General features: G+C 39.3%; 1 protein-coding gene across 1 annotated transcript in view; it reads left to right on the top strand.

The window, feature by feature from the left end:
* Nucleotides 1–12517, top strand: part of TTC3 (tetratricopeptide repeat domain 3) — a 410905-nt gene that overhangs the window by 335733 nt on the left and 62655 nt on the right. The window contains exon 37 of the mRNA XM_053705936.1: nt 9160–9247. Within this exon, the coding sequence (XP_053561911.1) occupies nt 9160–9247 (88 nt within the window). The remainder of the gene's footprint in view (nt 1–9159; nt 9248–12517) is intronic.

Below are 12517 nucleotides of genomic sequence, written 5' to 3'. Positions count from 1 at the left end.
GCACAGCCTAGCTTTTTTTCTTTACCTTTTACAGGCATTCTAGGTGAGGAGGATTTAACTTGCGTGATGAATCTTTCCATAAAAATAAGTGTTATTGTGTGTGGCAAAACAAGCCAAAAAATCTCTTGTGAACCATGAGCTACTGTAGTAGCTTCAAATGTGACCGTGAAATAAAAAAAAAAAAATTAGTGATAAAGGGGAAGAGCGGGAGGATAGCAGTAAAGAAAATTAATCACACTCCTGAGCTTACTCCTGCCACTCTTTTTTTTTTTTGTTTGTGTGTGTGTTAATATCACCCCCAGATGGATGAGATGATTTCTTGTGTATTTTCCTACATAATCACCAGGGAAAAAATGTGAGAATGTGTTAACCTAATAGTGTGTGAAAATTAGAATTTAGAGCGCCTGCAAGGCAAGAATTTGAATATGCCCTATTTGCTATGGAGAGAGAGAGAAAAAAAAACAGTAATAAAAAAAAATATAGAGACAAAACAAGCAACAATGTTATAACAGTTACATTTGAAATGTACTTATGTTTACCTTAAAGCATACGACTAGTCTCAATTTTTCTTTCATGTAATTGGCAAGAGTCCATGAGCTAGTGACGTATGGGATATACAATCCTACCAGGAGGGGCAAAGTTTGCCAAACCTCAAAATGCCTATAAATACACCCCTCACCACACTCACAATTCAGTTTTACAAACTTTGCCTCCTATGGAGGTGGTGAAGTAAGTTTGTGCTAAGATTTCTACGTTGATATGCGCTTCTCAGCATTGTTGAAGCCCGATTCCTCTCAGAGTACAGCGAATGTCAGAGGGACGTGAAGGGAGTATCTCACTTATTGAATATGATGATTTCCCTAACGGGGGTCTATTTCATAGGTTCTCTGTTATCGGTCGTAGAGATTCATCTCCTACCTCCCTTTTCAGATCGACGATATACTCTCAATTTACCGTTATCTCTACTAATAACTGTTTTAGTACTGGTTTGGCTATCTGCTATTTGTGGATGGGTGTCTTTTGGTAAGTATGTTTTTTATTACTTAAGACACCTCAGCTATGGTTTGGCACTTTATGCATTTATATAAAGTTCTAAATATATGTATTGTACTTATATTTGCCATGAGTCAGGTTCATGTATTTCCTTCTGCAGACTGTCAGTTTCATATTTGGGGAATATAAACATTTTTTTAAGAAATGTATTTCTTACCTGGGGTTTAGTCTTTTTTCCAATTGACTACTTCTTGCAAATTGCGGGCGGTATTAGGCCCGCGGGTGCGTCAAATGCTAAACTTTATTGCGTCATTCTTGGCGCGAGAATATTTTTGGCGCGAAAAAATACGTCTGACGCAACTTCGTCATTTCCGGCGTCATACTTGACGCCGAGACCTTTCACACGGTTGCGTCATTTCCGGTTATTTTTGGCGGAAAAAAAGTTTGTTACGTTGTGCGTCATACTTGGCGCCAAATTTTTTGCCTCTTGCCTTTTTCTCTATCAGAGGGCTATGCTATTTGCATTTTTTTCCCATTCCTGAAACTGTCATATAAGGAAATAGATAATTTTGCTTTATATGTTGTTTTTTCTCTTCAATTTTGCAAGATGTCTCAATCTGATCCTGCCTCAGAAGTTTCTGCTGGAACAGTGCTGCCTGACATCGGTTCTACCAAAGCTAAGTGCATTTGTTGTAAAATTGTAGAAATTATTTCGCCGAATGTCATTTGTAATAGTTGTCATGATAAACTTTTACATGCAGATAGTGTATCCATCAGTAATAGTACATTGCCAGTTGCAGTTCCTTCAACTTCTAATGTGCATGATATACCTGTGAATTTTAAAGAATTTGTTTCTGATTCTATCCTGAAAGCTTTGTCTGCTTTTCCACCTTCTAATAAACGTAAAAAAGGTCTTTTAAAACTTCTCATTTAGTTGATGAAATTTCAAATGACCAACAACATAATAATTTATCCTCTTGTGATGAGGATCTATCTGATACAGAAGATCCTTCCTCAGACATTGACACTGACAAATCTACTTATTTATTTAAAATAGAGTATATGCGTTCTTTATTAAAAGAAGTGTTAATTACTTTGGATATTGAGGTAACCAGTCCTCTTGACGTTCAGTCTAATAAATGTTTAAATGCTGTTTTTAAACCTCCTGTGGTTTCTCCAGGGGTTTTTCCTATTCCTGAGGCTATTTCTGATATGATTTCTAAGGAATGGAATAAGCCAGGTACTTCTTTTATTCCTTCTTCAAGGTTTAAAAAATTGTATCCTTTACCAGCAAAATCTATAGAGTTTTGGGAAAAGATCCCCAGAGTTGATGGGGCTATTTCTACTCTTGCTAAACGTACCACTATTCCTATGGAAGATAGTACTTCCTTTAAGGATCCTTTAGATAGGAAGCTTGAATCTTATCTAAGGAAGGCCTTTTTATATTCAGGTCATCTTCTCAGACCTGCAATTTCTTTGGCTGATGTTGCGGCTGCATCAACCTTCTGGTTGGATAATTTAGCGCAACAGGAATTGGATTCTGACTTATCTAGCATTATTCTCTTACTGCAATATGCTAATCATTTTATTTGTGATGCCATTTTTGATATTATCAAAATTGATGTTAGATCCATGTCTTTAGCTGTATTAGCTAGAAGAGCTTTGTGGCTTAAATCTTGGAATGCTGATATGACATCTAAATCTAGATTACTATCCCTTTCTTTCCAAGGTAATAATTTATTTGGTTCTCAGTTGGATTCTATTATTTCAACTGTCACTGGGGGAAAGGGAGTTTTTCTGCATCAGGATAAAAAACCTAAGGTTAAATCTAAGGCTTCTAACCGTTTTCGTTCCTTTCGTCAGAATAAGGAACAAAACTCAATCCTCCCCCCAAGGAATCTGCTTCCAATTGGAAGCCTTCCTCAAATTGGAATAAATCCAAGCCATTTAGGAAACCAAAGTAAGCCCCTAAGTCCGCATGAAGGTGCGGCCCTCATTCCAGCTCAGCTGGTAGGGGTCAGATTAAGGTTTTTCAAGGATATTTGGATAAAATCTGTCCAAAATCAATGGATTCATAGCATTGTCTCTCAAAGGTATCGAATAGGATTCAGAGTAAGACCTCCTGTGAGAAGATTTTTTTTCTCTCACGTATCCCAGCAAATCCAGTTAAAGCTCAGGCTTTCCTGAAGTGTGTTTCAGACCTGGAGTCTTCAGGGGTAATCATGCCAGTTCCTTTTCAGGAACAAGGTTTGGGGTTTTATTCAAACCAATTCATTGTCCCAAAAAAGGAAAATTTATTCAGACCAGTTCTGGATCTGAAAATTTTGAATCGTTATGTAAGAGTACCAACTTTCAAGATGGTGACTATAAGGACTATTCTGCCTTTTGTTCAGCGAGAAAATTATATGTCCACAATAGACTTGCAGGATGCATACCTTCATATTCCGATTCATCCAGAACATTATCAGTTTCTGAAATTCTCTTTTCTAAACAAGCATCACCAATTTGTTGCTCTTCCATTTGGCCTAGCAACAGCTCCAAGAATCTTTTCAAAGGTTCTGGGTGCCCTACTCTCTGTAATCAGAGAACAGGGTATTGCGGCGTTTCCTTATTTGGACGATATTTTGGTACTAGCTCAGTCTTTACGTACTGCAGAATCTCACACAAATCAACTAGTGTTGTTTCTTCAAAAACATGGTTTGAGGATCAATTTACCAAAAAGTTTCTTGATTCCTCAGACAAGGGTCACCTTTTTAGGCTTCCAGATCGATTTAGTGTCCATGACTCTGTCTCTAACAGACAAGAGTCGTTTAAAATTGGTTGCAGCTTGCCAGCACCTTCAGTCTCAGTCATTCCCTTCAGTGGCTATGTGCATGGAAGTTTTAGGTCTCATGACTGCAGCATCGGATGCGATCCCCTTTGCTAGTTTTCACATGAGACCTCTACAGCTTTGTATGCTGAACCAACGGTGCAGGGATTATACAAATATATCACAATTAATATCCTTAAATCCCAATGTACGACATTCTCTGACGTGGTGGATAGATCACCATTGTTTAGTTCAAGGGGCTTCTTTTGTTCGGCCAACCTGGACTGTGATCACAACAAATGCAAGTCTTTCAGGTTGGAAATCTCAAGAGACGAGATTATCAATAAATATTTTAGAACTCCGTGCAATTCTCAGAGCTCTTCAGTTTTGGCCTCTGTTAAAGAGAGGACCGTTCATTTGTTTTCATACAGACAATATCACAACAGTGGCATATGTCAATCATCAGGGTGGGACTCACAGTCCCCAAGTTATGAAAGAAGTATCTTGGATAGTGCTTGGGCGGAATCCAGCTCCTGTCTAATCTCTGCGGTGCATATCCCAGGTGTAGACAATTGGGAGGCGGATTATCTCCGCCGCCAGACTTTACATCCAGGGGAGTGGTCTCTCCTTCCAGATGTATTTTCTCAGATTGTTCAGATGTGGGGTCTTCCAGAAATAGATCTGATGGCTTCTCATCTAAACAAGAAACTTCCCAGATACCTGTCCAGGTCCAGGGATGTTCAGGCGGAAGCAGTGGATGTGCTGACACTTTCTTGGTGTTATCAATCTGCTTATATTTTCCCGCCTCTAGTTCTTCTTCCAAGAATGATCTCCAAAATCATCATGGAGCAATCGTTTGTGCTGCTGGTAGTTCCAGCATGGCCTCACAGGTTTTGGTATGTGGGTCTTGTTCGGATGTCCAGTTGCCAACCTTGGCCACTTCCATTAAGGCCAGACCTTCTATCTCAAGGTCTGTTTTTCCATTAGGATCTCAAATCATTAAATTTGAAGGTATGGAAATTGAATGCTTAGTGCTTAGTCATAGAGGTTTATCTGTCTCAGTGATTAATACTATGTTGCAAGCTCGTAATTCTGTTTCTAGAAAGATTTATTATCGAGTTTGGAAGACTTACTTTTTATGGTGTTCTTCTCATAAATTCTCTTGGCATTCTTTTAGAATTCCTAGAATTTTACAGTTTCTTCAGGATGGTTTGGATAAAGGTTTGTCTGCAAGTTTTTTGAAGGACAAATCTCTGTTCTTTCTGTTTTATTTCACAGAAAGATTGCTAAACTTCCTGATATTCATTGTTTTGTGCAGGCTTTGGTTCGTTTCAAGCCTGTCATTAAATCAATCTCTCCTTGGAGTCTTAATTTAGTTTTGAAGGCTTTACAGGCTCCTCCGTTTGAACCTATGCATTCTTTGGACATTAAACTACTTTCTTGGAAAGTGTTGTTCCTTTTGGCCATCTCTTCTGCTAGAAGAGTTTCTGAGCTATCTGCTCTTTCTTGTGAGTCTCCTTTTCTGATTTTTCATCAGGATAAGGCAGTTTTGCGGACTTCATTTAAATTCTTACCTAAGAGTCCATGAGGCCTACCCCTTCTTATGGTGGTTATGATTTTTTGTATAAAGCACAATTATTTTCAAATTTCTTTTGTTGATGCTTTCTACTCCTTTCTTTATCACCCCACTGCTTGGCTATTCGTTAAACTGAATCATGGGTGGGGTGAGGGGTGTATTTATAGGCATTTTGAGGTTTGGGAAACTTTACCCCTCCTGGTAGGATTGTATATCACATACGTCACTAGCTCATGGACTGTTGCCAATATGAAAGAAATGAATTCATCAGGTAAGTTCTTACATAAATTATGTTTTTTTTTCTCTTTTTTTTTCCTTTTCTCCCTTTTTTTTTTTACCCTTTCAACAATATAGAGACTAAACAAGCAACACAGTCTCACAATGTTATAACAATAGTTATATTTGAAATATACTAATGTTTACCTTAAAGCATACTGACTAGTCTCAATTATAAATACTAAACAAAGCCCCCCTCCTTTAGGGAGATAATTTCTCTAGCACACATAGGGCATGGAACCCCATGAGAAAAAAAACGAGAAAAAAAACAGGCAACCTGCAATTTCAATTATTTATGATAATGTACTTAAAGGGATACTCGGATCTCGGATACTTGTTTGGGCGGATTCCAGCTCCTGACTTTACATCCGGGAGAATGGTCTCTCCACCCAGATATGTTTTCTCAAATTGTTCAGATGTGGGGGCTTCCAGAAATAGATCTGATGGCATCTCATCTGAACAAAAAATTTCCCAGGTACCTGTCCAGGTCCAGGGATCCTCAGGCGGAAGCAGTGGATGCATTGACACTTTCTTGGTGTTATCAATCTGCTTATATTTTCCCGCCTCTAGTTCTTCTTCCAAGAATGATCTCCAAAATCATCATGGAGCAATCGTTTGTGCTGCTGGTAGTTCCAGCATGGCCTCACAGGTTTTGGTATGTGGGTCTTGTTCGGATGTCCAGTTGCCAACCTTGGCCACTTCCATTAAGGCCAGACCTTCTATCCCAAGGTCTGTTTTTCCATCAGGATCTCAAATCATTAAATTTGAAGGTATGGTAATTGAATGCTTAGTGCTTAGTCATAGAGGTTTATCTGTCTCAGTGATTAATACTATGTTGCAGGCTCGTAATTCTGTTTCTAGAAAGATTTATTATCGAGTTTGGAAGACTTTTCATGGTGTTCTTCTCATAAATTCTCTTGGCATTCTTTTAGAATTCCTAGAATTTTACAGTTTCTTCAGGATGGTTTGGATAAAGGTTTGTCTGCAAGTTTTTTGAAGGACAAATCTCTGTTCTTTCTGTTTTATTTCACAGAAAGATTGCTAAACTTCCTGATATTCATTGTTTTGTGCAGGCTTTGGTTCGTTTCAAGCCTGTCATTAAATCAATCTCTCCTTGGAGTCTTAATTTAGTTTTGAAGGCTTTACAGGCTCCTCCGTTTGAGCCTATGCATTCTTTGGACATTAAACTACTTTCTTGGAAAGTGTTGTTCCTTTTGGCCATCTCTTCTGCTAGAAGAGTTTCTGAGCTATCTGCTCTTTCTTGTCAGTCTCCTTTTCTGATTTTTCATCAGGATAAGGCGGTTTTGCAGACTTCATTTAAATTCTTACCTAAGGTTGTGAATTCTAACAACATTTAATAGAGAAATTGTTGTCCCTTCCTTGTGTCCTAATCCTAAGAATTCTTTGGAGAGATCCTTAAATTCTTTGGATGTGGTAAGAGCTTTGAAATATTATGTTGAAGCTATGTTGTTATATTTTCTGGTTTTAGGAAAGGTCAGAAAGATTCTGCCGTTTCCTTGACTTCGTGTTTAAAGCTTTTGATTCATCAAGCTTATTTGGAGTCGGGTCAAGCCCCGCCTCAGAGAATTTCAGCTCATTCTACTAGATCAGTCTCCACTTTATGGGCTTTTAAGGATGAAGCTTCAGTTGATCAGATTTGCAAAGCATCAACTTGGTCTTCTTTGCATACATTTACTAAATTCTACCGTTTTTATGTATTTGCTTCTTCGGAAGCAGTTTTTGGTAGAAAAGTTCTTCAGGCAGCTGTTTCAGTTTGATTCTTCTGCTTATGTTTTAAGTTTTTCTTTTCATTTATGAGAATAAACTTATATTTTGGGTTGTGGATTAATTTTTTCAGCGAGAAATGGCTGTTTTTATTTTATCCCTCCCTCTTTAGTGACTCTTGCGTGGAATTATCCCATACGTCACTAGCTCATGGACTCTTGCAAATTACATGAAAGAAAACATAATTTATGTAAGAACTTACCTGATAAATTCATTTCTTTCAGAGTGTCCATAAGGCCCACCCTTTTTTATGGTGGTTATGATTTTTTTGTATAAAGCACAATTATTTCCAAATTCCTTTGTTGACGCTTTTTACTCCTTTCTTTATCACCCCACTGCTTGGCTATTCGTTAAACTGAATTGTGGGTGTGGTGAGGGGTGTATTTATAGGCATTTTGAGGTTTGGGAAACTTTGCCCCTCCTGGTAGGATTGTATATCCCATACGTCACTAGCTCATGGACTCTTGCCAAAATGAAAGAAATGAATTTATCAAGTTCTTACATAAATTATGTTTCTTTTGCAAGATGTACCGAGTCCACGGTTTCATCCTTACTTGTGGGATATTATCCCTCCTAACAGGAAGTGGCAAAGAGAGCACCCACAGCAGAGCTGTCCATACAGCTCCCCCCTTAACTCCACCCCACAGTCATTCTCTTTGCCGGCTCTAAGCAGGAAGGGTAAAGTGAAAGAGGTGATAAACTGTGAACAAATTTGTAAGGCTGCGACTTGGTCTTCGCTTCATACCTTTTCCAAATTTTCCAAATTTGATACTTTTGCTTCTTTGGAGGCTATTTTTGCGAGAAAGGTTTTGCAAGCAGTGGTGCCTTCCGTTTAGGTTCCTGTTTTGTCCCTCCCTTCATCCGTGTCCTAAAGCTTTGGTATTGGTATCCCACAAGTAAGGATGAAACCGTGGACTCGGTACATCTTGCAAAAGCAAACAAAATTTATGCTTACCTGATAAATTTCTTTCTTTTGCGATGTACCACGGCCCCCCATGTCTATTCAAGACAGATAGTATTTTTTATTGAAAACTTCAGTCACCTCTGCACCTTATAATTTCTCCTTTTTCTTCCTTGGCCTTCGGTCGAATGACTGGGGGGTGGAGTTAAGGGGGGAGCTGTATGGACAGCTCTGCTGTGTGTGCTCTTTTTGCCACTTCCTGTTAGGAGGGATAATATCCCACAAGTAAGGATGAAACCGTGGACTCGGTACATCGCAAAAGAAAGAAATTTATCAGGTAAGCATAAATTTTGTTTTTTTATTAGCTAATTTTACCTTATTTTTGGCTTAAATTTTAACTGATCTTGCAGAGATGGCCAACCTCTGCAGCCCCATGTTAAATTTAGAATTAAGAATAAGCACCATAGTTTTTGTAGCCAGAGGAAACATGGAACTAAAAATGTGTGCTTTAGAAATTTCAGGTGAGCAAACAAGGTCGCAACTCAAAAAAAAAAAAATAATAAAAAAACTGGAGAGAACAGTAGACAGAGGGTACTTTTCAATCTTCACTAAGTCTGCCCATTGCACCACTGGGCATTTTTAGGAAATATATTGTTTGTGTTTAATAGCCATAAATGTATATGTTGCCCTTAAGGCTTCTAAATATTGATTTGTGGCCCCATGTGTTAGGATCTTGGCCATCACTGATTTAGAGTGAAGACTTCAGATATTGTTATATAAACTTCTCTTCAACTACCATTTTCTATTTCTTATTTACAGCAGTACCAGCAAGGGACAAGACCTTCAAGAAGTTAGAAATCTAGAGTCTGTCCTTTCAGTTCTTAATAAGGAGACAGAAAAATTAGAGGTGAGTTTTTAGCACTACTGTTGTTTACAGTTGATGCACCCCAAAATTGAATTAACATCATTTAATAAGGGTAAGGGTCAGCAATTTGTTATAATGCACATGAAGGACGTTTAACTCAAAATATTGTTCAGTTGTGCATATGAAAGAGCTCCAATGAAATATAAACTTGTAATGCTAACAAAAAATAGTGTAGATGCTTTCTGTATTTAAAACAAAATGAATATATATGAAGGTGCCCCTCTTAGATGCAATAAAGAAAACATTTGGTGTTTGTCTCTAAAGAGTGATTAAAGTAAAACATTTACTGAATTACGCCTTTAGTGTTGTTATAAATGTGTTTTTCCTTTCTTCAGATGTCCATGATATCACATGTGGTTATTACACTCCAGTCCACTAGGTGGAGGCAAAAACACCCCTACACAGCAAAAATTAAAGCGACAAATCAAAATTAAATTTCTCCAACATAGGTGTGTCCGGTCCACGGCGTCATCCTTACTTGTGGGATATTCTCTTCCCCAACAGGAAATGGCAAAGAGCCCAGCAAAGCTGGTCACATGATCCCTCCTAGGCTCCGCCTACCCCAGTCATTCTCTTTGCCGTTGTACAGGCAACATCTCCACGGAGATGGCTTAGAGTTTTTTAGTGTTTAACTGTAGTTTTTATTATTCAATCAAGAGTTTGTTATTTTAAAATAGTGCTGGTATGTACTATTTACTCAGAAACAGAAAAGAGATGAAGATTTCTGTTTGTATGAGGAAAATGATTTTAGCAACCGTCACTAAAATCCATGGCTGTTCCACACAGGACTGTTGAGAGCAATTAACTTCAGTTGGGGGAACAGTGTGCAGACTTTTGCTGCTTGAGGTATGACACATTCTAACAAGACGATGTAATGCTGGAAGCTGTCATTTTCCCTATGGGATCCGGTAAGCCTTGTTTATTACGATCGTAAATAAGGGCTTCAAAAAGGGCTTATTAAGACTGTGGACTTTTTCTGGGCTAAATCGATTCATTATTAACACATATTTAGCCTTGAGGAATCATTTTATCTGGGTATTTTGATATAATATCGGCAGGCACTGTTTTAGACACCTTATTCTTTAGGGGCTTTCCCAAAGCATAGGCAGAGCCTCATTTTCGCGCCGGTGTTGCGCACTTGTTTTTGAGAGGCATGGCATGCAGTCGCATGTGAGAGGAGCTCTGATACTTAGAAAAGACTTTCTGAAGGCGTCATTTGGTATCGTATTCCCCTTGGGGCTTGGTTGGGTCTCAGCAAAGCAGATACCAGGGACTGTAAAGGGGTTAAAGTTCAAAACGGCTCCGGTTTCCGTTATTTTAAGGGTTAAAGCTTCCAAATTTGGTGTGCAATACTTTTAAGGCTTTAAGACACTGTGGTGAAAATTTGGTGAATTTTGAACAATTCCTTCATGTTTTTTCGCAATTGCAGTAATAAAGTGTGTTCAGTTTAAAATTTAAAGTGACAGTAACGGTTTTATTTTAAAACGTTTTTTGTACTTTGTTATCAAGTTTATGCCTGTTTAACATGTCTGAACTACCAGATAGACTGTGTTCTGAATGTGGGGAAGCCAGAATTCCTATTCATTTAAATAAATGTGATTTATGTGATAATGACAATGATGCCCAAGATGATTCCTCAAGTGAGGGGAGTAAGCATGGTACTGCATCATTCCCTCCTTCGTCTACACGAGTCTTGCCCACTCAGGAGGCCCCTAGTACATCTAGCGCGCCAATACTCCTTACTATGCAACAATTAACGGCTGTAATGGATAATTCTGTCAAAAACATTTTAGCCAAAATGAACCCTTATCAGCGTAAGCGCGACTGCTCTGTTTTAGATACTGAAGAGCATGACGACGCTGATAACAATATTTCTGAAGGGCCCACAACCCAGTCTGACGGGGCCAGGGAGGTTTTGTCTGAGGGAGAAATTACTGATTCAGGGAACATTTCTCAACAAGCTGAACCTGATGTGATTGCATTTAAATTTAAGTTGGAACATCTCCGCATTCTGCTTAAGGAGGTATTATCCACTCTGGATGATTGTGACAAGTTGGTCATCCCAGAGAAACTATGTAAAATGGACAAGTTCCTAGAGGTGCCGGGGCTCCCAGAAGCTTTTCCTATACCCAAGCGGGTGGCGGACATTGTTAATAAAGAATGGGAAAGGCCCGGTATTCCTTTCGTCCCTCCCCCCATATTTAAAAAATTGTTTCCTATGGTCGACCCCAGAAAGGACTTATGGCAGACAGTCCCCAAGGTCGAGGGAGCGGTTTCCACTTTAAACAAACGCACCACTATACCCATAGAGGATAGTTGTGCTTTCAAAGATCCTATGGATAAAAAATTAGAAGGTTTGCTTAAAAAGATGTTTGTTCAGCAGGGTTACCTTCTACAACCAATTTCATGCATTGTCCCTGTCGCTACAGCCGCATGTTTCTGGTTCGATGAGCTGATAAAGGCGGTCGATAGTGATTCTCCTCCTTATGAGGAGATTATGGACAGAATCAATGCTCTCAAATTGGCTAATTCTTTCACCCTAGACGCCACTTTGCAATTGGCTAGGTTAGCGGCTAAGAATTCTGGGTTTGCTATTGTGGCGCGCAGAGCGCTTTGGTTGAAATCTTGGTCGGCTGATGCGTCTTCCAAGAACAAGCTACTTAACATTCCTTTCAAGGGGAAAACGCTGTTTGGCCCTGACTTGAAAGAGATTATCTCTGATATCACTGGGGGTAAGGGCCACGCCCTTCCTCAGGATCGGCCTTTCAAGGCAAAAAATAAACCTAATTTTCGTCCCTTTCGTAGAAACGGACCAGCCCAAAGTGCTACGTCCTCTAAGCAAGAGGGTAATACTTCTCAAGCCAAGCCAGCTTGGAGACCAATGCAAGGCTGGAACAAGGGTAAGCAGGCCAAGAAACCTGCCACTGCTACCAAGACAGCATGAAATGTTGGCCCCCGATCCGGGACCGGATCTGGTGGGGGGCAGACTCTCTCTCTTCGCTCAGGCTTGGGCAAGAGATGTTCTGGATCCTTGGGCGCTAGAAATAGTCTCCCAAGGTTATCTTCTGGAATTCAAGGGACTTCCCCCAAGGGGGAGGTTCCACAGGTCTCAGTTGTCTTCAGACCATATAAAAAGACAGGCATTCTTACATTGTGTAGAAGACCTGTTAAAAATGGGAGTGATTCATCCTGTTCCATTAAGAGAACAAGGGATAGGGTTCTACTCCAATCTGTTCATAGTTCCCAAAAAAG

The sequence above is a fragment of the Bombina bombina genome, chromosome 3 (genome assembly GCF_027579735.1).
Source record: "Bombina bombina isolate aBomBom1 chromosome 3, aBomBom1.pri, whole genome shotgun sequence".
NCBI classification, from domain to species: Eukaryota; Metazoa; Chordata; class Amphibia; order Anura; family Bombinatoridae; genus Bombina; species Bombina bombina.
The sequence above is the reverse complement of the archived record's forward strand: the minus strand, read 5'-3'. Positions and strand labels throughout refer to the sequence as shown.